This window comes from Sylvia atricapilla, chromosome 1, assembly GCF_009819655.1.
Source record: "Sylvia atricapilla isolate bSylAtr1 chromosome 1, bSylAtr1.pri, whole genome shotgun sequence".
Taxonomy (NCBI): Eukaryota; Metazoa; Chordata; class Aves; order Passeriformes; family Sylviidae; genus Sylvia; species Sylvia atricapilla.
In genome coordinates this window covers 3,630,807-3,656,500 of record NC_089140.1, presented here as the reverse complement: position 1 = coordinate 3,656,500, position 25,694 = coordinate 3,630,807, and the positions used below count along the sequence as shown (strand labels likewise).

Below are 25,694 nucleotides of genomic sequence, written 5' to 3'. Positions count from 1 at the left end.
TTCAATTGGAGAGGAAATAATCAGCAATCATCTCTAGGAAATATGAATCTCTTAGTGATCTGGGTCCATGTGGGGAAATATCTTACTGAAGGAGACTTCAGTTCAGCCAGAAATAATCAGTGAGAAAGAATCATAATTTGACAAATCTTGTCCGACATACAAAATATCTCACTAAGCACATACAGAAATGTCATGTGGTGCTGTGCAGGCTTTGGGTTTATATCATTCCTGCTGTACTTTTTCACTGTGGAGAAGAAGAGACACCAAAACAACACACATAGGAGATGTTTGAGAGTTGGATGTGAGAGTAAATAAATTATCAGCAATTTGCCTCCAGAAGGATGAGAATTGAAAACTCTTCTAATATTTGGACTTCAGCAAAGTTTTCAATACTGTTTCTCACAGCATCCTTGGACAAAAAGTTCAACCCACAGCTGGAAAAAGGTTTTCTCCCCCAGAGGGTGGTGGGGCACTGCCCAGGCACCCCAGGGAATGGGCACATTCCCAAGGCTGCCAGAGCTCCAGGGGGTTTTAGGCAATGCTCTCAGGATGCACAGGGTGGGATTGTTGGGGTGTCTGTGCAGGGCCAGGAGCTGGACTGGATGATCCTTGTAGGTCCCTTCCAGCTCAGGATATTCTGTAATTTTATAACTTCCTCATTTTACTTTGGGAGACTTGGACCAAAATATCTGGACTCTTTTTATAAGCAATTTTAATCCTAACCATGAACCTAAAGCCACTACATAAATTAGGGGTCATGTGCAAGTGTAACTTTTATCAATCCTGAATCAGTCTTGTCCTGATTAACTACTGTTTGAGTTTTGGTTTGATTTTCTTTATTTTAAACATGTCCCAAACAGGAATTGGTGAACCTGCTTTTGACTGGCAAAGCTGTGTCCAATGTTTTCAACAATGTGATAGAGCTGGACTCTGGGAATGGCAACATCACCATTTTGAAAGGCATCACCAGTCGCAGTGACATTGGTTTGCTGTCCCTGTTTGAGCACTATGATGTCTGTCAGGTAGGTTTTCCATTCTCCTGGTTTAATTAGAAAGAAGAAAATTGCTTTTAAAATCAGCCTGGAGTAAGTAAAGCAGCAAAGAAATTACTGGCTTGGTTCAGTTTATCTTTTCTCTGCTGTAGTGGTGGTTCTGTTACCAGTAAAAATAAAAATTAGAGACAATTAAAATAGCTGTTAATGCAATGGGATTGCTCCCTTTAATTGCTTTTGATAGTCGTATTTTAATTGTAGTCATCATGAAAATGAAAAGATAGATGAAAACTTTCAAAGGCATGACAGGTATTAATTTACCTCAGGAAAAAAACTGTGTAAGGATTTCACTGGTTCTCCATCAACAGGAGGTGGAGGCTGGCAGGATTGACTTTTTTCCTAATGACATATTGTGTCCTAAACAGCCAATCTTGTGTTTGATGCAGGAATATCGTTTGAAATTCTCTTGCTTTTGTTAGATACTTGTAGCAGTCCCACCTGCATTTGCAGCAGCAGCACCTCTATAAAAGTTTGAAAGTGATTGCCAAATGATTTCTTTGTACTGATCTGATCTAAATGTGTGACTGAAAACAGAGCTTAATTTTAACTCCTTCTGTGGCTGAAGTCAGCTACATTCTCCTGCTACTGGCAAATTACAGTTTTTGTTATTTTTAATTGGCACAATAATTTACATTATTCACGGGATTGCAAAAGGCTTGAATTCAGTCAGGACAGCTTATCAGTGTACCCAAATCAGATTAATTCAGAACAGAGTGGATTAAAAATAAACAAGCTTCTGTGTCTAGTTCACACTTTTTTTTCTTTTCTATAAACAGTGTGACATTTAAACCCTCAAAAAATGGTTATGCACCACTGCAGCATTTTTTTTTTCCATTCTCCAGTGAGGAAAATGACTCGGGAATAGCAAAATGGTAAATGAGGTCAGGGCAGGTAAGAGCTATTTCTTACCCACCTGCCCTCTAAAAATAAAATAAGTTACCCAGAGATTCAGACACCATTTTCCACTTACTCTGCAAATTACATGGTAGAGGGGATCTGTTTCTACTGCTGGGCTCTTACATTGGAGCTGGACTCATGAGCAGGGATCTGTTTTTCCAAGCCAGTGACTTAATCAGTTACAGAAACTCCAGTAGACGTAGTTTCCTTTTTTTTTTTAATTAAGAGTCTACACCAGTTGGGCATCTGCTGCAAGTTGTCCTGGTTTTTATTAAGAACATCTGGGTGTTCTCTGCATTTCAGTTCAGAGGCAATGTCTGCTTAGGACTGGCACAAAAGTCAGACTCTGGTGGATTTTGGCCCCAAACTGGGGAGTCTCCACTGTGGCTTGAGCCGGAGGGGCCAGATTCTGCTTCCTGTTATAAAACTTTGAGTAGTGCAGGAAAAATGAAATGTTAGTGGCAGTTTGCAGAGGTGGAACTGAGAATAGAGTTTGTCTTTCAAAGTGACTCTTTTATTCCTCTCAGCATCCAATTACAGTGTGGCTCTGAGGCTGGTAACTGAACTCAGCCATGGAAAAGGACTGTCATTTTTGGTTGGGTTTATTTTTTGTTTCCAGGAGTAAGAAAATCCTGAGCGTGCTATATGGTGAATCATAGACACTGGAGTCAGAAAACTCCCTTTAGGTCACATCCAGCCAGTCTCTGAGGGGATAACTCAGGATATTTTTGTGTCCTGTTATATAGCAGGGTTTCTTTTAAAAACATGTATCCATGAAGTTCTTGCCTTTTTGTTCAGATGGCCATTTTTAAATTGATTTTAGTGCAAATAACTGTGATCTTAGAGTTTTTCTCACCCATTTTTTCTCTACTCTAAAACATGAATAGATCCAAATAAAGATTTGCAGGTCCTTGTGAATTTGGGGATTTTAATATCTGCCACTCAGTGCCTGTGTTTGGAAATACTATTAATAAGTCAGACTCTTCATTTACTTAGTTTCCTCTAATTATAATTTTACTCATAATCCAACTTGCCCCCTAAACAATTCATCCCCATCCGCTGGGCATTTGCAGCTGATGTAACAGTGCCTCCCTTTTTTATCAGCACATCCTGTCCAAAGCTTGTTTTTATTTCCCTGCTCTAGACTTGTTCCAACTTTACCAACACATTTAAGACAGGATATTCAAGAGGAAGACTTCTCTACCATTTAATCTCATTTTTTATGTTATGTGTGTGATCCACAGTTCCCTTGACATGGCTTCTGAGTTGCAGATACTGTGAGGACACGTGAATTAATCCTCAAAACTCCAGCAGTGGCAAATCCAAAGAAAATCATCCATCCTTTTTCCTCCAGTGATTGTTCCCCATCCATTCTTCTCCTCCAGTGGATCCTGTGTTATCTTTGCTGATGAGAAAAACGTGTGCCCTGAGTGATTTGTCTGGAATTGTTAATGTTCAATCATCACTCTCGGCCCTGACGTATCACCAAACTCCCTGGAGGGTTTTTTTTTTGCACTGTAATTACTTGCTACAAATTGTTTCCCAATGACAGATGGATCCATTCCATCTGTTTCATGTGCAAACGTTTAGTTTCACAGTGAGATTCCGGATTTTAATGGGGGAAAAAAAAGCTGAAATTCTGATTCTGCTACTTTTCAGTAGGCTGCTTACACATCTTTGGGTTTCTTTTCTTTGTGCTAAGCCCGTGTTTAAGAAATATCAATCCCATGTGATCTTACACATTTAACTGAGGAGCCCAATTTGAGATTTTAGGTTTCCTGGGATTTATTTAGAGCATGTCAAGCAACAGAAATGTTTCCAGATGCAATTGCTGGGGGTTTCCTCTGTCTGCTGAGCTGCAGGATCCAGCAGTTCAGTCTCAGGGAAGCTGAGTGGTTTTTCTCAGCAGGGACAAGACCTTGGAGAAGGGCACAAGGCACAGGAGTGGGCAGGAACAATTTTAGCACTCCTTGGTGAGGAAAATCCCTGTGTTTGGGTCACAGCCTTTGGCCTAAATGCCACGTTAAAAATTGCAGGTGAAAAGACCTAGAATGATGAAATTCTTCCTTTCAAAATGTCTTGAGACCTTAAAAGTAGGAAGAGATGGAAACAGAGGCTCCTCATGTTTGTGCCAGGTCATTAAATAACAGTGAAAAAGGGGAAAATGATCTCCATTCTCAGGTAATAAATTTAAGAGATTATTATCCTTATTATCATTCAAAAACTTGCTAATTCTTTAATAATGTAATAACCAATTGACAAACACCACAGTGCTAATTAACATGAATAATGATAATAATAACAATAATACAGAACATTTACATGCCATTTCCTATCAGCAGATCTGTGCTTTGCAAGAGAGGTAAATGTTATTTCCACATTACACAGAGGGGTAATAGGTGAATAAAAGTCAAAGTGTTTACCCAGTAAGCTCCTGGCTGAACTGAGATGAGCACAGGTCTGAATCTCTCATTTTTAAGGCAGTGTGGTGCTGGCTGATGAATCTCACCATCCTTCTGAAATGTTTTTTGAAACTGTTCAGGTGTGTACTGTAGTATGCGAAGAAATTGAAATATTCAATGTTTTTTGTCTCTTTTGAGACTTCTCTCTAATTTGTCTTTGTTTTCACCAATTCTCTCCTCCTTCAAGCTGTCCTGTCAGCTAAACCTGCTGTTGTCTGACCTCCCAAATTACCCCTACTCTGATTCCTGACTGTCCCAGCCCCTGCCTGAGCTGCCAGCACTTCAAGGGACCTGGTGCTTTTTAGTTTTTTGCTTCTCTGAAAACCGAGAGGGCATTGACAAAGAAGCTACTGACATTTTCCCCGTTTCTTTTTCAAAAAGGCAGAGTAAAGCAACAGAAGCAAACAGAATTTATTCATTAAAATTCCATAGATGGGAAATGATAGTTTTTGTCCTGTTTTGAAGAAATCACTCTGTGCTGTGACAAGATGAAATTCAGCACATGTGCTCTTGTCTCCTGGCACCTCACCTGTGTTTCTGCCCTGTGGGGTGTCCCTCCTATAACCTAATTCCCAGGGAAATGTGTCCCCTAAACAATCTCTTTTCCCCATCAGCTGGGCTGGATTCAAGGCAGGCCATTGAGTGGGGTTGTGGAGGGGAAAGTTTAGAAAGAGGGTTTGAACCTCCTCATTTGAGAAACATACCACAAAAACACACGAGTGCAAAATGGAAACTGATGGTTGGCTCCAGTGTTCCATTTATTTTTCAGGAATAGGGGTAAGTGGTGTGCCCTGCAGATGCAAGCAAAGGAAGCTGCTGTTTATGTAAGACTTTAGTGAGCGTCACTGTGGGCAAAAACATGGAGTACATTCAAATTTGACTGAAAACAAGGCTGACAAAGCATCAGCCTTTGAGAAAGTCTGTTCTTCATTCCTTGTTTTGACATCTCCCTTTCTAGCCTGGAACTGAAGTTTTCTTTAATGAAGAAAACTCCTATTCTCCTCTGAGTTATGGTCAGTTATTTTCCCAGAGGCCAGCCACTGTTGTTGGGGTATTGGCAATGCTTCCCTGTCAACATCCTTCCAGATGAAACACAATCACAGAGTTTTTATTTAAGACAACAAGGATAACAAAGCCCACATGTTTAGAAAAGCTCTGTGTGCTTTGCAAAGAGGTAAAGCAGAAAATGATAAGTCAGGTATTTTCCACATGTCTCTCTAGATTATAAACACCACCTGCATTTGGATCTGGATTTATCCCATCTCACTTTAGGCTGAAAATGCTTTAAGTTAGAGTTCAGTTGACTCCCTGCATCACTGATGAATGGGAGGGTCTGAATTTCTGACAATACCAATCTCTTGCTTATTTGATTTTGCAGCCAAAGCCCAAGGGCTAACCTGCATTAGAGGGCCTAGAAATAAATGGAGAAGTGTTCCATGGGCTGAGTCCTGCCCTGTCCTTGTCATTGCAGTGATGTAACTCCCTCAAGTGGGCTATAAACTTTGTGTGTAGTGAGGAAATGGCAAAATGCTGAAATCTGAGTGAGGGTCTGATACTCCTTCAAAATTTCTTCATATTTTTGGGACATTTCAGAAGAGCAGCTGAGTGGGACAGGGATAAAGGAAAGATCTTGAGGCTGCCTGGCACCCTGAGGTCTGTTTTCCTTTTACACCATGGCAGTATAAGGGAAGTGCTTTCCAGGAGTCTCTTCTTTGCTTTGGGAGTCCCAGGATTTAACACACATCTCTTCCTATTCTTCTTTAGTCATGTCTTTTTTTCCCCTCAGTTCATTACTAGAAAGGTTTCCTTTTCTACAGAAACAAATGAACAAACAAACCCACCCACCCACAAAAATCCCCCACCAAAAAAAAAAAAAAAAAACCAAAAAAAAACCCCAAAAGGATCCAAAGCTTCAGAGAAATTACCTAAGGCTCTAGTGTAGCAGTAGCTTTTGCTGGTTTTTTATAAATATATGGCTAAAACCTCTTCAATTTCTGTTTTACTTGACATAGTGCATACTCTGAATGTCAGATCTCATATGCATTAATTTTATTTTTCTCAATCTGATTGAAATCAAGCATTTGGCAGTGGCCATAACTTTACCCTCACATTGTCCCTGAATTACCTGCAGATACAGCAGTGATGGGGCTGACTTGCTGTTTCAGGGGTGCTGGTGGAATGAGTGACCTGGGTCAGTGGGGTCACTGCTCCCCCAGGGGCTGCTGAAAAGGTGTGTCTGATTTTACACCACTACCCCTTCACTCTTAACACCCCTGAGACATTGTTCAATATTCATTCAGAAAAGGTCATTGCAGCTGTGGGGAATAAAACACTGACAGAACAAACAATGGGCTGTTGCCTGTGACTCTGAAAGCTTTGTGTAATTATCCTTTTGCCTGTCAATCCTGCTGGATTAGGTACTACCAGAAATTCCTCATTTTGACAGAACCCTGCCCTTTGTGGAACCATTACATGCTGTGATTGTTTCTCAAATAAACATCTCTAGCAGCTATATTCAGGGAAAGAAACATAAAGCAAGGAATGATTGATTGTAACTGGAAAATGAATAGTAAAGTCCTACAAGCAAGGAGGTGAAATTATGTTAAGTCATAAAACTCCTGGAGAAAAATGTCATCAGATTGGCCATATCCAGTTACCCTGCTTGGTTTTGGTGTCATGTTCTCTTGCTTGTTTCTTTTTGGAATTCAGATTCCAAGAGATGGCGTTGTTCAAGGGACAGATCAGGGCTGAATGATGAGGTACCATCCACTCACTCTGGCAGATCTGTTGGAATAATTCTCCAGCAATAAGTATTTATCTTGGTTGAATTCTAGGTTGAATTTCACCATTGTGTGAATACACACAGATTCCAGGTGGAGAATGAGCCCTTGGAAGGTGCTTGCTTTTGAAAAATTGGTGTTTCCCAAAGATCAGAATGGTGTCCCTGAAATTTATGAGCATTCTGGAGGGCTTTGTAAGGGAGAGATCAGGGTTAGGGAAGTCTCCTGTCGTGGTTTGAAAGCAAAACGAGTGAGAGGCTCCAAGTTAGAAATACAATTGAATTATAAGAAAAGGGGAAAAAGATAAAATAAATGCAATAATACAAAATGACCACTGACAGAGTCAGAATACAGCCTGATCAGGGTGATGGAAGCAGTCCAGGTGAGGTGGTCTTCCTGAAGCAGTGATCTCATAGAAAGGTCTGGTCCTCTGGAAATCCAGGAGATGAGGGCTGCTTCTACTGTCCCAAATCCCAGCTTATATCCAGGTGAGAATGTTTGGCTCCTCCCCGTGGGCGGGGCATCTCACAATGGGATGATGAGTCATCCAGGAGGTCCTTGATGGCCCATTAAAGAGAGATAACCCCTGGAGGGATTATCTGTGAGTCATGCACAAGGCATTTGATGGGCCATGAACTGAAGGCACCCAGAGGGAGGGAGTTTGGGAAGAGCCCTGCTCAAACAATTGGATTCATCAGTTCATGAAGATGGTGATAGAATAAATCCTATACTACAACCCAAGACATCTCCATAGGAATTGAAAACATGCAGCACAAAAAGACACCTCATTCATTCTCCCCGTACTTTCCTTGTGCCTAAAATGATGAATGAGCCTGCTGGAAAACCAGTACTTGAATAGTGATAAAAACACAGCCCTTGAGCTCTTACCAAAAATAGTATTTCATAGAAAGGATGCAAGTCACATATCTGTGATTTGCCTTTGGAATTCAGCCCTACAGATGTAGGGAAGACGCTGGAAATGAGGGTTCTGTGTTGGATGGCACAGACACTCTGTGACACTCTGCTGAGTTTGAGGGGTTTCCTGAGGAGTCACTGGGTGTTCATAACTGTTCTTCCCTGTCCCGTTTCTGGGTTTTATTCCAGGTTTTATCCGGTATTACTGCCACCAACCAGGCTGGTCAGGCAGCTGAGGGAGCACTCAGGTCTCACCAGCTGGACCAGTTAAATGAGGGCATAATTCAGTGTATGGGGAAGGCTCTGGAGAATCAGTGCTGTGAGGAGCTGCTGTGGGAGTTAGGGGTGTTCAGCCTGGAGCAAAGGAGGGTGCAGTGAGGTGAGGGTTGGCCTCTTCTTCCAAGCAACAAGGACAGGACAAGAGGAAACAGCCTCAAGCTGCACCAGGGGAGGCTCAGGCAGGACATCAGCAGGGATTTCTTCACTGGAAGTCTGGTCAGGTGTTGGAATGGGCTGCCCAGAGAGGTGCTGGAGTCCTCCTTCCTGGGAGTGTTGAAGAAACCACTGGATGTGGCACTGAGTTCTCTGGTCTGCTTGTCAAGGTGATGTTAGTCAGATGGTCCTGGAGGTCTTCTCCAACCTAAATGACTCAGTGATTTTACTCCACACAACAGCTGATGCTTGAAGAAGCAACCAAAGGAATCCTCACAGTGAGGGTTGTCCTTACTTTGTCTACAGCATGGTCCATATTGTATTTTGTACTAAACATGTTTTGCATCAGGAAAGCTGAGTGGTTTTTCAGCAGGGACAAAACCTTGGAGAAGGGGACGAGGCACAGGAGTGAGCAGGACCAATTTTGGCAGTCCTGGGTGAGAAAAATCTCTGTGTCAAAGGCAGCAGCTAATCCTCAGCTGGTTAAATTGATGCCACCAAAAGGAAGACTTCTCTCTTCTTTTGGGAGAGGAGGATTTGAGCTACAATATTTTTAGACTCTCTCAGTTGTCTCAAAGTTCATGCCCTCGCTGCTTTCTGCAAGGATTGTAATGAAAAAGTACACTTTTTTGGAGATTGTTCCTACAGCCCTCAATCATCTGAACAGTTTGTCCTGGCTTCAGGGGGATGGTTCATGTGAGTGAGAGCTGGAGTGGACGTGGCTTTGAAAGTCCTGGATCTCTCTCATCTTTGTCTGATGTTGTTTGATGAAGCTGGGAAGTTGCTTTTGCAGACAAACGTAGGAAGAACACATTTTTAGGAGGAGACTGGCTGTTCTTTTTGGCTTTGGTTTATCTGCATATTAAAATATGCATGTTTGTGAAGCTGAATCTTTTCATCTGTGTCCCTCTAATTTGCCATCTTTTGTTGAAAGTATTTTCTTTTTTGATAACTCCTGTTACGAGTGTTATTGGAAGCTTGTAAAAAATTCTTTACTTCCAAGCCAAGAATTTACATGAAAAGCAAAACTGTTGTATAAAAGGCTGTTTTAAATAGATATTAGCAAAGTAATGAGTCAGAGAACAGTTACTTAATTAGCTGGAGACTTGTTATCTAACATCAGAAGAAATTCTCGTTGTGGAAGGCAGCTGAATTTGCACTCGTAACACTTCAGATATAAATTCTAAATGTCCCTCAAGATGAAAACACGAACTGCTTATCACTTAGGGTGCTGGTTAGAGTTTTGATTTCAACAGAATTAATGTTGGCTTCTCCCTTTTGGGTTTTGCCATTCGCCCCAGTGCCCAGGGTGAAGAACTGAGGGCTGCACTTCAGGAGCTGCATCCACAACTCTGTGTCTAGAAATCATGTATAAGGATTTTTCTGTTAAAATTTCCTCAGTTTCCATGAGGGCCTTTTCAGTGAATAAGTCCTGAAAGCAAAATGACTGAAAGGAAAATGATTTCACTGAAAGCAAAAGGCTTCATTTCAAATTTCAGTTTCCCTAAGCAATTTCTCAAAGGTACAAAACCCAGCTGCAGTGCTGCTGGTATCTCCTTCCTCTATCCCTTATAAATTAAATCTCTTGAGTATTCTAATTTAAAAATTCTGTGAATGAATATGAAAGTTTTTATGCACTTTCTTAGAGAATATTGAGGTTATTTATAAATTTACTTTCAAAAGAAGGACAAAGGCTTAGAAATGGCTTTTGTTAAAGTTTTATTTTCACATGAACATATTTCATTTTAAAGAATAACCAACAAATGCTTCTATTATTGCTTTCTTCTATAGCTGAAAATACATATATGGACTGTGAGCTAGAAGGTGATAAAGAGAAGGAAATATATTACTTTCTTTACTCAACAAAAGATTTTGGGCTCAGCTGAGTTGCCCAGGCAGGGATGTCTCAGGGCCCTTGAGATCCTGTGAGTCTCTTACCTGGTTTCCAGTCACTGTTGAATGACAGCACAGCCTCCCACTGATCCCATGTTGCATTCCTGTGGTTTTCCAGCTGTTGCAGAGAACATGCATCTTTTTGGTTCAGCTCATGTGGGATCTGATTTTTTAGCTGTGGGGGCACTACAGCTGCATTTCATTACCTGCCATAACTCAGGGCTCATTACTCATAAAGTAATAATTACTTTAATGCTCCATGATTTACCAGAGCTTTACTGGTCTGCTTCATCAACAGTCTCTAATGAGCCTTTGTTAGTGTTTGTGGACTACAAGAAATAAATGATTTTACAAATTTTATGTTTTCCACTGATGCTTTGGGGAGGCTGACCTGAAACAGAGACTGGACAGAGCCAGAGAATAAAGTAGAGATTTATTAAAAGGCCTCTATGATACACCTTGGGCAGGACAAGAGCCTGACCAGGGCTACAGCCAAGGTGGACCCAAAATGGTCACAAAATGGACGACTGGTCATGAGGTCTCACATTTTGATAAGTTTGGGTCCATTTGCACCTTGGGGTTGAATTGTCCAGTCCCAGCTGCAGCTGATGCAGTCCCATCCTTCTTGTTCTCTCCCTTCAGCCACCGTTGTTGGTGCTTTGGGGCCTGAAAACTTGTCCCAGGTGTCCTTGGTGTGCAGCAGGACAAGGATTTGTTTTGTGTCCCTGCTGTGTGCAGAGAGCTGAGTGACACTGACTGTGAGCTCAGAGCTGCGCCCCTGGGCACCACAGAACAGGAAATACATGGAAGCCAGAACTTAAGGCATCACCACAATGAATTGTTTCTCCTCCCCAACCCCAGTGATGGTCGGCTATTTTGTATTTTTCTTCTAGGTTGGCTGTTACTTGAAGACCCCCAAGTACCCAATTTGGCTGGTGTGCAGTGAAAGCCACTTCAGTGTGCTTTTCTGTTTGGAGAAGGATTTGCTCAGTGACTGGAAAACGGGACGGAGGTTTGATCTCTATTACTACGATGGCTTGGCCAACCAGGATGAGGAGATCCGGCTGACAGTGGGTATGAGCAGCTCCCTGACTCTGCATTCTGCATTTCACCTCTTGGGAGGGGCAGAAAGGAGGATACAATAATACAGTGATGGTTGCAGGCAGTGAATGTTAATTTGGGTGCTGTTCCCTGATTTCTGTAATTGGTTTTGGTGATTAATTGTATTTCGCAGGGAGGTTTTGAGGATAAGCTCTTGAAAGGGTTAAACGTGAGCATGTGTCACTCCATATACACTGGCAAATCTTCCAGTGGCAGTGGTTCCCAAGGAACAGGTTGTGATCTCTGGCTTATTCATACTCCCAGGACTATAAAATATATCTCACACTCCTTCACATCATCTCACATTGCTTCTATAGGCAGAAAGTGCAGGTCTCCAGTTCCTCGCCCAAAATGCCTGTAGGAAAATGAGCAGAGAGGGTGAGGAAACATGAAATCCTTGCCTTCAAGGCAAGAAGGTGCTAAAAAAGTTCAGTCTCTTACCTGCCTGGAAGCACAAGCCTGCAAAAATCTTCCAACTTGTTAAAGTCCTTCTTTTAGGAAACCATGCCAAATTACACAGCTGCTTTTACAGTAAATACTTCTTCAATTGGAAGGCATTTAGATGAGTATTCTGATCCTTAGAAAGCACCTACTTCAGTACATTCTCCACCACTAAATCCCTCTTTGCTAATAATATCCCACTCACCTTTTGTTTCCTTTCCCTTGGTACATTTATACAATCTTGTCTGTGGTTCTTTGATAACCAAATTCCTTCTCAATCTTAAGGAGCCACTTTACTGTAATCTGCTCTTTAGAAACAAGTTGTCTCTATTCCTTGCTTGCACCAACATCCAGGTTTTTGCACAGGATGGGTGTTGTGTGTTCTGCTTGAGTCCTTGTGGCAAAGTTGTTTCTGTGCTGGGAGGGGTGGGGATTTGAGCACCTCACAGGATTTGGTAGTGAGTTCAATCAACTTTGTGCCTGTTGTTTATCCTCTTATTTGAAAGGAAATCCCTGCCATTCTATTGTAAAGCTCATGTGATGATTTAGCTCCAGAAATGATCAGTTTTCACAAGACTGTGGTTGCCAGCTGGTTCCCACATCCCAGATAAAAGTGGCGTGGATGATACAGCTCAGCACAGGACGAGACACATGTTTTTTTCTGTTGTGTTGTACCACATAACATCTGGTCCAAAACAGGCATCCTAATGTGTCTTCCCATCACCAGGAATGTTTCCAAAATCAAGAACTGCCAAGCCCTCTAAGATCCCTGGATGAGAAATTGCCCAGAGCCCATATAAATTTTTCCCTTTGCTGTCCAACCTGTCATGGCATTTCTTTGTGTTTCTCCTCAAAGCCAAAATGTGCATGGAGTTGTAGATATCTCTTTGTTGTGGCCATAGCCCCTTCCAGGGATGTGTCTCAGCAAATCCTTTGTTATCTGCGAAATTTTGCAAAAAGGCAGTAAAAATGAAAGATTTTCATCATTCCACAAAAACGCTGGCCTGGTTCTGGTTGTGCAGTAATCCCTTGCTAGGTCTGGAAGAAAACTGCAATTACTTTAGATCCAAAAGTGTAACGCTGGCCAAACATCTAAACCCAGCACAGAGGAGCAGCTGGAAATAGCAGAATGCTAAATATTGCTGGTATTTCCCCTGTGGATGATGTTTAGGCAGTGTCACCTGGAGCTGCAGCATCTCCCTGCTGCTGGGTAGCAAAGCTGGTTTTGCTTTACTTGAGCAAGAAGTTGAATTCCTTGAAATGGGAATCTTGGTTATAATTAGGTAAAATTACCTTCAAGGTCACATTTCAGGAAATATTGAAGACATTGTGCTGGGCAAGAAAGGCAAAAAAGACAGAAGAGTAGAGTTACATTTTGGGAGAAGCAGCAGTTGCTACTTTATATTAAGAATTTGCTCTGCTTCTCCTACTTAACCATTTGTCAAAATGTAGACAAGAAGCATAAAGTTCCTTCACAAAAGCAGGTTAATGACATCAACATACCATCATAAAGAGTGGAAAATAATAATAAATTTTTCCATTGTGGTAGAAATTTTGGAGAGACAGAGAAGAGTTGTAACAGTGTTGGCACTCAGTTTCTCACTAATTAAAAGGTAGAACACACATATTCCTTATCTTTTACTTTTAGATACACCTTTATGATACTTTTTTCCCTGTTTCTTTGTATGGAAACACTCCGTTCAAACCTTCTGATTGTAAGAATTCAAGTGTAAAAATAACAGAATTCATCAAAGTTGGCCATGAGAGAGAGAGGCAGACACACCATGTGCCTGTCCTGCCACCAGGGCTGTGGGCAGGACAGTGGCTTTGGCTGCACCACGAGAGGTTTAGAGAAAAATTTCTTCCCAGAAGGGGTTGTCAAGCTCTGGAACAGGTTGCCCAGGGAAGTGGTGGAGTCACCATTCCTGGAAGTGTTCAAAAACCTGTCGTTGTGGCACTTGGGGACATGGTTTAATAGTGAACATGATGGCGGTACTGGATTTATGGTTGGACTTCATGCTCTTAGAGGTTTCAACTTTTATTATTCTAAAATTCTGTGTTAAAAACTCTTCAACATTACAATAAAAAAGGCTCTTTTAAACTGAAAAGATTCCTGTGTGCCTCCTGAGGAAAATCACCAGTACTTTATGTACTCTTAAATATTGTCTTTCCCTCCACTCCAACCCTTGCAATCATCCAGAGTTTTCTGAATGTGTTTGTACCCATCAGCTCAGCACACAAGGGAGAGCCAGGTCCTTTCTGTGACAGGACAGAGCCAGGTGGATCTGAGACTGGCAGCTGTGAGTGCTCAGGACAATCCCCTCCTGTCCTGTCCACACCATTCTCACCTGAGCAGACCCAAATCCTGCTCCCTGCCTTGGCATCGTGTGCTGCTCACGCCAATCCATTGGCTGGGCAACAGACAGAAAAGGAGAAAGAAAGAAAGAAAGAAAAAACCAAACCAAACCCTGCTCTGCTGCAGTTTAAATGTCTGACTCCAAAACAGGAAACAGCTGAGCAGACTGACATCCAAGCTGGTGGCAGGATGTTTTGTCCCTGGGAAGTTCAGCTCTACTTTCACTGTTGACAGATGCTGTGTCTGAGACAGTGACCTCTCTGTTTTCCCCGGAATGCTGCAGTGGCCTCTCCATCCCCAAGGAATGCTCAGAGCCTGAGGAGGGTCCCTGACATCCCCCACAGCATCATCCCCTCCTGAGCACTGAAGGGACAATCTTCTTTTCCAGGGTGGAATAGTCCTAACCCAGTTCAAACTGGACTTGGGGTTTCCTGTTCGAGTGTGGCACCAACACTGTCCTCAGCCTTTGGGTAACAGAAGTTACTCAGTAATTACAACATCAATTGCAAAATGAAAGCCTCATGACAGCCCTGCAGTGCATTATTTCATTTTCTGATCTGTGCTTTTCCTTGAAACCACCTCTGTGATGGTTTCTAACATTATTTCATTTTCTGATCTGTGGTTTTCCTTGAAACCACCTCTGATCAATCTAACCTGGCTCAGGTATGGTGATCAGTGGTGGGTGCAACAGTGCTTGGACTCAAACCTTCTTTTCTGTGGGGTTCTGTGTGAAGAGAAAGTTCCCCTGCCACTAACAATATCTGTTTTGTCTCTGCAGATACGACTCAGGTGTGCCCTGAAAATAAAGAAAATGACCTTACTCCTCCACTTGAGCACTGTATTAGGACAAAGTAAGTGAAATTACAGTTCTTCATACATTCAGTTGTTGATAGAAGTGATATATGTGAAGCTGGAGTGTCAAAAAAAAAAAATTCAGCAAGTAAAGCTGAAAAATTAATGCTTAATGGGCCAGTCTGTGATAATATGTTTTACACATTTAATTGTGTGTTCAGTGTTAACTTCGAATTAATTAACACTGAACTGTCCAAGGTGTTCATTCTTAGAGGGACCTGCAATAATCTAAATTTAGATTTCCCAAAAGTGCTTGATGACAGATGTATAATGAGAAAAGGAGACATTTTTTTCCATTTTCTGAAGAACAAAAGGAGGGACCTGGGTGTTATTTTCAGTGCATGAAGCCCCATTGAACAGCCTCAGTTTTCTCCAGCTGTCTGTGGGCAATTTGTCACAGAGTTTGTCAGGACCACGAAACACCAGGTCTTGTGCAGTCATTCCTGACAGGCCTTTGCTCATTTTCTCTCCTTACCTACAAGGCGAATTCCTATTGTATTGGGATTTTCATGGCCATTTTGAGGCCTCTATAAGCAATTCACCCAAATCACACTGAAGTTAATGGGGAACATTTTCAGCTTAGTGAGACGTGAAAGAAGCAAAATGGAGAAATTTAACTGGGCAGAAAATTCAGCTTTTTATCAATTCCAGCAGGGCTTTGGAAGTTACTATCTGAGTATCTCTGGAGCAAGAAGTGAAAGCCTCATTGTCAGAGACCATAACATTTGTTAAGTCAACAAAACAACATTTGTTAAGGCAGCTTCAGGTTTCTCTTGCAGTTTCCCTCCTGTCCTTGCTACAATTTGCCCTGAAAAAAAACCAAAAAAAAATCCCAGCAGAAAATAAATAAGGAAGGAGAGTGGCTGCCAGTGTGTTGATGAGAAAATCACTGGAAGGTAGAAGAGGCATCCTGCAAGGTGACAGCAGTGACATCAGTCCAGCCTTCCTGCACATACAGATCTTATTGATTCTTCATCTCCAGTGACACATAAGCACGACTGCAAAGTAAAATAAATAATGTACAACCTCAGAAAGCCCCACAGGGAGAATAATGCATGCAACTGCTTAAACTCTTAGAATATCTTCCATTCCTGGCATTGTGTCAGACTTACACAGCGTTGGTAGTGCTGCTGTTTGTTTATTTTAAGTTCCCTGCTTTAATCTGCTGGAGAGGTAAATTACCAGCAAATTCCAGTGTCAGTGTATTTTGTTTGTAGCGTTCTCAGCAGTGTCTGATTTGCCCTGGGCACTCTGGCTCCTTGTTTTCAGTGCTCTCCCTTTGCTTTGAGGGTATTTATTTAAGCGTGGCCTCGCTGCAAAAGGTTTTTCATGTTAAATTTTTCCTTTTTGTTGTAAAAGCTTTTTCTTCCCACTACAGAACAGTGTATAAGGAAAAGTAAGAACCAACTAGTAACTAAAGTTTTGGCAATTTAGTGGATAAAAAAAAAGGATTTTTTTTTTCTCATGCAACCGTGGAAAACTCTCCTAAACTAATTTTTAATAAAGCAAAGAGCTGTTACTTATTTTGATGAAGAATTCATAATGAAGCTCTGTATTAGACTTCTCTCATCAAAAAATGCAGGATAATTTCTCAGGCAGGGTGGAGAATTCCTCAGTCTGGAACAATTGAGACAATTAACTATCATTAATTGTTTTGTTAATTGAGAGTGTTCCTTCCATTCACATGCCTCAGTTCTGGTTTAATCCATGACAAGCCCAAGTGCCTGAACACCACCATCCTGTGAGAACCTCACTGAGTTCTGTGCCTCACATCTGCCTTGCTCTTTGTTCTCTGACCCTCTCCTGAAGGGAAAACTGCACTGGTAATAGACTGAGATTGCATTTAGTTTTAAATCATCATCATCAATATTATTATTATTATTATCATTATCAGAAGAGAAGGCTAGTTTTGCTTCTGCAGGAGGAGGAGGCTCATGTTTTCACTCCCTGTTGTATAAAACATCAGGAGAGTTCAGTTCTGGGTTTAAAGCAGGGAACTCTTCAGCTGGCTCTGGAATGAGCAGTGACCACCAGGTATCAATGTAACCTGCAGGCCCCCAGAAAAAGGACAAGTAAAAGTGCTTTTCTTGTGGCTCTCAGCCCCAGACATCTGAGGCAGCAGTCGGATTCTGGCCCAGGGATGTCTGGAATGTGCATCCCTGGGTTGTTTTGGGAGATGCCGTGCAGACAACTTATCCTGTTCTTCCCTGAGGAATACTCTTATATCACAGTGCTGATCCTCAGCAGTGGAGGAAATAACATCTGTTAGCTCTGCCTGAGGGGGAACCTAACTCTGAGCCACTATTATAACCTGAATTTAGCAGTATTTTTTTGTGTTAACCCTCTGTGGTAATGAGGCTGTGGGATCCGTGAGTTCACCTGTTGGATGTGAAGTGAAACACCCAAAGGGAATTTAGTGGATGAGAGAAGAGCAGAGCCGGGGCATTTCACCCTGAATTATTGATGTGCTGCAGAACAATACCAGATTATCAGCACAGGAGATGCTCACTGAGTGCAATTCCAGACTGAGCATTGTTCAGAGCCTGACCTGTTCCTCTTCAGTTCCCGTTAACTGCGTGACCCTTGGGTCAGGTTGTACTTGGAGCAGGTGGGTCAGATGTAGTTTTCCTTTTGCTAATCTGATAAATTATGATTGAATCAGCAGCTAGAAAATGCCTCACGTTTGAGTTACACTGTGGCATGGGATAGTGTGGGGAAGTGATCACCTGCATTGTGCAGGAAGTTTTGTATCTGTTTGTAAATAAAAGACTTGTTCAGCATCTCTAAGTGAGATTCCTCACTATTTGACACCTTTTCTTGGGCAGATGCAAGAGGATAAAAAAGTTTGGACCTGCCTCATAGAAGCAAACAGCCAAAAGCTGCTTTTTGGTCTAAAAAATCGTTTGAAAATAAACACAGGAAAATAAGGGATGCTTTGATGGCATTACCTGAAAAATCCAATGGGGACAGCAGATGGCAGTTGTTTTTTCCATTTGGTTGTTTCAGGGTGACGTTGTGACCCTCTGATAGGGACAGCTCTCACCTCTGGCAAATGCCAGATTTAGGTTGAATGACCTCAGATGAAACAAATTCTGCTTTTAATTTAAGACATGGGGCATCTCTGCTGTGTATTCCTGCTAAATATTCATGGGATGGAGACAATCTCTCTGCATTTTTTTTTCTGATTTTAATTTTCTCAGCAAAGAAAAAAAAAAAAAAAAACCCAGAAGGAAAAATTTCACAACAGCCCTCAGATGGTCACTTCCTTTGAGACATTGCCCTGAAGGCTGCAAGAATTCAGCTTTTGGTTTTGTTTTACACTTAATTGGCTTGCTCAGCACAAGGGCTGAGCTGCCATACCCTTGCTGACACATCCTGTCCTCGGTGACAGAAGGAATGTGGCACTGGCAAGTCACTGTTCCCTCCACCCCCTCACCAATGTCTCCCTGCCCTGGGACAGATTTTCGAGACAGATATGCTGATTTAACAGTCAGCTCTGGCAGTGTAACAGTTTAATTCCCAGGAAATGTGGGCCACGACCTTGCAGATGAGAAAAGCCACAGCCAAAGGTGAATTTGTGCCATGAGGAGTGAGTGGGCTCACTTCAGGGAGGGGACTGGAGAGCATCATCCTGCTTTCACCGTGTTTTGGGTCAGATCTCTGTCTCTTTCCGTGGTTTGAGGACACATTTTGTGGCAGATTCAGGATTGATGCCTCCTTTGCATTCAGTCACATGAGCTGTGGCAGTCCGTGCAGAGCCAGGAATGAAGAAGATGGAGTGGAAGGTTCCAGAAAGTTCCACCTGGGAACGCTGTTCTCAGTGCCCATCTTCAGTGTCATTCTGAAGGGGGAAAAAGGGCAGAGAAAAGCAGAACCTCAGCAGAGGAAAAGCAAAACATCACCATAAAAATGAGCCATGGGATGCTTGGAGGAGCCAAGGTCAGGAGCAAAGGCAGGTGCTCAGTGAAGTGATCCAGGCACAGGATCTCAGGGTCAGGGAGATCCTGATCAGAGCTGAACAGGACGGTGCAAATGGCCTACAGAGCTGAGAGTATTCTGGTTATTTAGGGTTAGTTCTTGTACCCATATTGGGCATTCCCTGATTATTCTGTCCAACATGAAGGTCTCTGTTTGAGCCAGCTGCTTCTGAAGGTTCTCTGTTGCCCAGAGAGGCTGGAGGAAGGGTCAGGACAGAGACCTCCAACCTTGGCACCTAAAATCAGGGGGTACAATTCCCTCACTTCTGCTCCATTCCCTTTGGGATGTGATTGATTACCCCAAACAAAGCCATCTCAATCTCTGTGAGGTTCCTTGGGTGGTTCAGGGTTTTGGGCTGTTTTCCAGTGATGAACTGATGGATGTAAAAATGATTTCATTTCTAGGTGGCAAGGAGCTGTCATCAACTGGAACGGCACAGAGCCCATCTTGTGACTGATGTGACCTGCACTTTATTTGGGAGGATCAAAAGGAAATGACTGAATGAACACATTCCTATTCCCACCAATACAGGAAGCAGGGCACTTTGAGACGAGGGAGAATGACAAGGTTTACAGGCTGGCAGAGTTTCACCTCAGTCACCTCGTGCTTCAGATATTTTGCTTTTAATATAAACAACACTTGACGTAAATTCCTTGTCACTGCCTTCAGCATAAAGCTCCTGAGGGCAGGCTGGGTTCCCACCACCAAACCAAGGTCACAGATGAAGCAGTGAAGTCGTCAACGTCCCCTTGAGGTCTCCTTCTGGATCCACTCTGTATCCTGCAATTGTTTGGAAGCATCTGATGGGAGATGCTGAACCCAGATTTCTCTCACTTTACAGCCTTCTCTGCCCTGCCTTGTTCTTCCTTGAAAAAAAACTCCAGTGCCACTATAAAACATCATCCAAGGAGTATTTATTCACCTTGTTAGCTGGTGTTAGCAAGCCTGAATATGCTGGTGACCATTTGGGCTGTTTGGGGAAAGCCTGGCCTCTACCAGGTTCTCGTGTCACGAATTTGCAGTGAGGGTTGTGGTTGTGTGTTACCAAAATAATCCCATTAGTGCATTCCCAGTGCTGGGTGCAGCTGCTGTGTAACAGTGCCTCGTGCTGATCTAGCTCATTTTTTCTTTCTGGTGAGAGGCAGCTGTATCAGTATCTTTACACTGATGCCCTTATTTCTACACGAGGGTTTATTCACACTCCAGTGGCAGGTCAGAAATGTGGTTTGCTTCTTCACAAGTGCAAGGAAAGAGAAGAGTTGTTAGTTTTGAAATTCAGATGGGGCCTATCTGTGATAGGTGCCAGTTTCCATGGTTGAATAAAATCCATGCTCTGGAATGAGGTGCTGTGGAGATGGACCCTGAGGAACTGAAGCCACAGTTTGTATTCTGATTAATTCTGTTTTAAGCAACACTTTACCAAAATTGGAGCAAGTTACAGTACAGGTGGTTGGAAAAAATGCCTTGGGGAAAAGGGCAGATAAATGATGTTTCTAGAGGTATTCCTATCTCTTGAGAGTGAATATTTCGTGAGAGTTCAATAAAGGACTTCAACTTTCTGATGTTTGTCGTAGCACCTTCTTCCTAATCAGTGTGGAAACTCCTCTGGGTCCTGAAAAATTAGTGCAAAATCAAGTTCCAGAAAAAATTCAATGTTGTTCTGGGTGTAGGATGCAAACTGGCTGTACAAATGGAGATCTCAGGGAATTAGCACTGGAGTTAGATTTGAAAACCAAGCTGAATGTAAGTTACAAAGGGGTACCAGAAAGGTTTAGATGGACTTTGGATGAAGATCTGCCTCCCCCTTTGCTTTCCATGCACATCAAACTGTCATAAAGTCACAGAATGGTTTGGGTTGGAAGGGAAATTAGAAATCAACTTGTTCCACCCCCTGCCATGGGCAGGGACACCTTCCACTGTCCCAGGCTGCTCCAAGCCCCATCCAACCTAGCCTTGGACACTTCCAGGGATCCAGGGGCAGCCACAGCTTCTCTGGGAACCTGTGCCAGGGCCTCACCACCCTCACAGGGAACAATTTCATCCTAATATCCAATCTTTACTTGCTCCCTTTCAGTTTAAAGCCATTATATGCAGTAAAGCATCTCAGGGTTCCAGTTGTTTTTATTTTATTTATTTCAGTGAAGAAATTTCACTGAAATAAATAAAATTTATTTATTTTTAATATTTATTATTTATTTTTCAGTGAAGAAAAGAGAGTCAGCCTCTGAGACATCATCAGCATCAGATCCCTGCTCATTCCTGACTCTGCCATCCCTGTGTATTATGGGATGTGTTGGTGCTGTCAGTTGCATATAGATTCAATAATTCCTTTAAGATCCCTCACCTTGAGCTTCAGTGTTTCTGGCAAGTCCCAAACAGCCAAAGATCCCAGATGTAAAATCTTTTTTCGCCCTCTTGAAATCTGCATATTCTGTAGTCCACATTTTGTTTCATGAAACAAATACAATTTGATTTTCCCACCTGCCTCACAGGGCATCTGTCATATAAAATTTTAAGAGGTGCATTTGGACAGAAAACACTGTGGAGATAACAAACACTGGAAGATTTTTGGAGCCAAAAAAAATCCCTTCTGGTTTCTCCAGTCTAGTAAACCCAGACCATTTATTTCAAAGCTTTAAGCTGTGTCAGACTGGAGATAACCTCTCACTCCCTGAGAGCAGAGCAGCACAGATAAGGGCTCAGCTGAGGCACAAGGAGCTGCTTTGGCACAGGCCAGATCTGGTCTGACTGAAATCTGGGTGTCTGCAGTGCAGATGTGTTCAGGGATCTGTTCTCTGTCCAGAGCAGGGCAGATTCCAGGGTGTGGGGTGGCTTTGCTGTAGGATGAGCAGAGTTGTTCCTACAAAGGGAGCCCAGGAGGATTGTCTCCAGTGAATCGCACCCATGAAGATGTAAAGACTTTAAGGGTGTGAGAAAGAGGATAGACTGGTTGGAAATTGTGGTTTATGGGTGAACAAAGGTGAGGAAAGGTCTTGAACTCTGTCCCTCTTTCTAAAACTGATTCCAAAGAACTTTGAGGCTCCTTCATCACTGGCTATGGAAAATATTTTTTGTTAAAACAGATTTTTCTTACCTGTTATCTCTCATTGTGTCCTTGCATATTTGTTTGCAAAGTCCACTGCCCACCTGAGAGTGGATTAACTCCAGATTCACCCATGCCCTCAGTCACAAAGGAGGAAAAAAAGAACCTGAAGCATGTCCCCAAACCACCTCCTGGGCAGGGCAGCTCAGCCCTGCTGAGCTCCTTCCAGCCTTTGTCTTGGAACCTGAAAGCAGCAGGTTCCTCCTCCAGGGCTCAGTCCCTACCAGGCAGAAAGGAATGGCTCCTTGGGAGGAATCTGCAACCAGAATGTTAATTTAGATCTAAATACTCTGAAAAAGTAATGCCAGAGCATGACCTGGTCGCTGCCTGCATCAAGCCTTGTGTGTTTTTATTCAATGTAGAGCACCAGAAATTATTTCCCTTAAGACATTACAGGGCTTTTTGGGTCAATCACACAAAGCAATGCAAAATATTACGTGGCAGTACAGAAATCTTTGCCCAGATCTGTGTAGAAACACATCCTCTTCCGGCAGCGTGCATGCAATCTTTTTAAATTATATTTTCCTCCTCATTGTTTCTCCTTTTTTTTTTTTATTTTTTTTCTTCACTTCCCAAATAATGTGACTTCCTGCAGTGAACAAAACGGTGGCCATTTGATAACTGAGCATTAAGAGACACCAGTGATGTTGGCACTTGGTCTGCATGGTGTCTTCATGTCATGCTCTTTTCTTCTGTGGAATAAAAGAAATTGCACCCTGTGCTGAAAATTGACCCCCTCACTAACAACAGACGTGGGTTATTGTGTTTGGAGCTGAATATGGAAGCAGAGTTGCTATTTTGGCAGGGTGTCACATCTACCACCTTTTTACAAAATGTTTATTTAGCTTCGTCTTGTACAGAGTGTCCCATACAAATTAAACATTTAAAGCAATGGTCAGGCAAAAGCCCAGATTTCTCACTTATTTTTTAATAATTGATTAGCTAGTGGAGATTAATCTGGGAGATTGAGTTGTGAATGTTTCATGGGCCTCATCAGATCAGTGGAAAAATAATGGCAAGAGAGAAAAAATGATGGTTGTGGGTAAAAAATGCACCATTTTATAGACCTGATGTTTGTTTTTTATGTGCCTGTCCTTATTCTGGTTAAATCCTGGAAAAGTTTAAGATGACTGATCCCATGAATGAATCCCTGCAGTCACTGTGGGTTTGGTTCCCAGGTAAACTAAAAAATGACAACTTGAACCTCTTGCTTTCAAGTTTTCACTTTCCTGGGGCAGATTTCTATTTGTTTATGTTTGCAGTGTATCTAATGGGCTCATTTGAAATGGCAGGAAATTGTCACTTTACTAATCAAGGGAAGCTGAAGAGCTTGGAAGAAATGACAACACCATCAGCCAAGTTTTCCATCAGGGATAAGTGGTTTAGGGGCTCTGAGGATTCAGTTGCTGAAAGTGAAGTACTGGGAGAAGGCAGGAATTTTTCTGGTGCTGGTTTGGAGCTGCATTAAAAAAAAAAGACATCAAACCACTGTTTTGGTGGGTTTTTTTCCCTGAAAATACTTGCACCAATTTTTGAAGCAGTAAAATTGTCAGTTTTTCAGAAGGCCTACATGATTTGGGGTATGATTGCAATAACTTAATGTAGAAAAAAATATAATTTCAATTATTTTGGTAACTCTGCTTGATTTTCCTGTCCCAGGGTAAGTTTACCAAGAAGGGAGCTGCCCTGAGTTTCACATTTTCAATACGTGGGGTATGCACAGTTATGTTTTAGGTGATAAAAACTTAACCCTCACCAAAATTTGTCCTGTGATAATTTATCTCTTCAATTTGTATTTCTAGAAATGTCGAATTTAAGAATCAATCTCCAAGGCCTTAATTGGTTTGTTTTATTTTCATCCAAAAGACCATGTTGGAAAGGAGTGTTTTTTAATGGAATGAAAATGGTTGCTCCTGCATCTCCATAAGATTCCTTCTGCTGCACCTCCTGAGGAAAAGTGACTCCATTGAGGGCACTTTGTATACGCTCACACTCTTCACTGATTTGTTTTCATTGGCTATGAAACAATAAATTCAACACCCGCTCTGAAATAAGGAAGCAGTTCCTCCTTAACAGCCTTGTTTATAAAAGTAGAAAGGGAAAAAGGGTTTGATCTGGTATTTTATTTGTCATTTCAAACAGGGTGGGGAGGGGATTTGGTACAGTGGAAAACAAGCAGATTTTGTGACGTCCCTCACTAGTAGTTGCTGACCTTATCAGCAGGGAATCAAGCACAGATTTTACAAGGAAATAGTTGGGGTTTTTCTAAGATAAATAATTACAAGTACTTCAACATTTTTAGTTTCATCTGCTGTGAGGTTTTATTCCTTAAGTTTAATTTTTTTTCTGAAGGAATTTTGGGTAACTCCAGCTGTTGATCCTTCAGGGAGTTGTGCTTAAAGGCACAACTCAGATATCTATACAATAATAGCGCTGAGACTTTCCTAGACCCCCACCTTAAAGCACTTTCTCTGTTCTCTGGCTTTTGGACTCAAGGTGAGTTTCAGGTGGTGTTTCAGTGTTTTCCATGGCACTGTGCACATCCCATGCATTCCACATCTCTGCCTAACACAGATTAAAATGTCTTACAGCAACCCCTGGACCTGGGTGCCTCGATTTTCAAGGGAAATTAATGAAAAAATAGAGCACAATGAGTTGGCTGTGGACAGCTTGAGCTGAGGTAGTGGCTGGCAGAGATACCCAGAGGTGATAAATCTGACTTTAATGTGGCTCTGAAGCTGAATTCCAGCTGAGCTGGAGCCAGTCCAGAGCATGTCCATGAGGATGATTAGAATAAAACACTTCTCCTTTGAGGAAAAGCTGAAAGATTTGGGGTTGTTCAGCCTGGAGAAGAGAAGGCTCAGAGAAAGGGAGACCTCAGAGTCCTTTCCAGGCCCTAAAGGGGCTCCAAGAGAGCTGGAGAGGGACTGGGGACAAGAGATGGAGTGACAGGACACAGGAATGCCTTAAAACGGCCAGAGAGCAGGCTTTGAGTGGATAGTGGGTAGGAATTCTTCCCTGAGAGGGTGGTGAGGTTACTCAAAGAAGCTGTGGCTGCCCCATCCCTGGAAATGTCATCATCACCATCATCATCATCATCATCATCATCATCATCATCATCATCATCATCATCATCATCATCATCATCATCATCAAATATCCCCTCACAAGCATTTACAGGGTGGATATCTCCATCTACACCAGTGACCCAGGAATATCTTGAAAGCCACTGGTGAGAGGCAGGCACTGGTGGACTTCAACCACCTGGTCTGCTTTAGGTGCTACAGAGAGAATTGAGTTTTTCTTTTCCCTGCCTGCTGCTCTCTGGACCTCCACGGGTTACACTGATTCTTAGAGGAGTCCAGGATGACTGATTGAAATGAGTCCCACTGTCTGTGAATGATAAAGGCTGAAAAGATGGAAGTTTTGTTT

At 42.3% G+C, this 25,694-nt stretch overlaps 1 protein-coding gene and 1 long non-coding RNA gene across 2 annotated transcripts in view; both read left to right on the top strand.

The window, feature by feature from the left end:
* Positions 1-20,718, top strand: part of MINDY4 (MINDY lysine 48 deubiquitinase 4) — a 71,269-nt gene extending 50,551 nt beyond the window's left edge. The window contains exons 15-18 of the mRNA XM_066313700.1: positions 861-1,022; positions 11,325-11,505; positions 15,108-15,180; positions 19,564-20,718. Of these exons, the coding sequence (XP_066169797.1) occupies positions 861-1,022; positions 11,325-11,505; positions 15,108-15,180; positions 19,564-19,612 (465 nt within the window). The 3' untranslated portion in view covers positions 19,613-20,718. The remainder of the gene's footprint in view (positions 1-860; positions 1,023-11,324; positions 11,506-15,107; positions 15,181-19,563) is intronic.
* The window catches only part of LOC136358081 (uncharacterized), an 829,601-nt gene that overhangs the window by 652,597 nt on the left and 151,310 nt on the right, over positions 1-25,694 (top strand). The window lies entirely within an intron of this gene.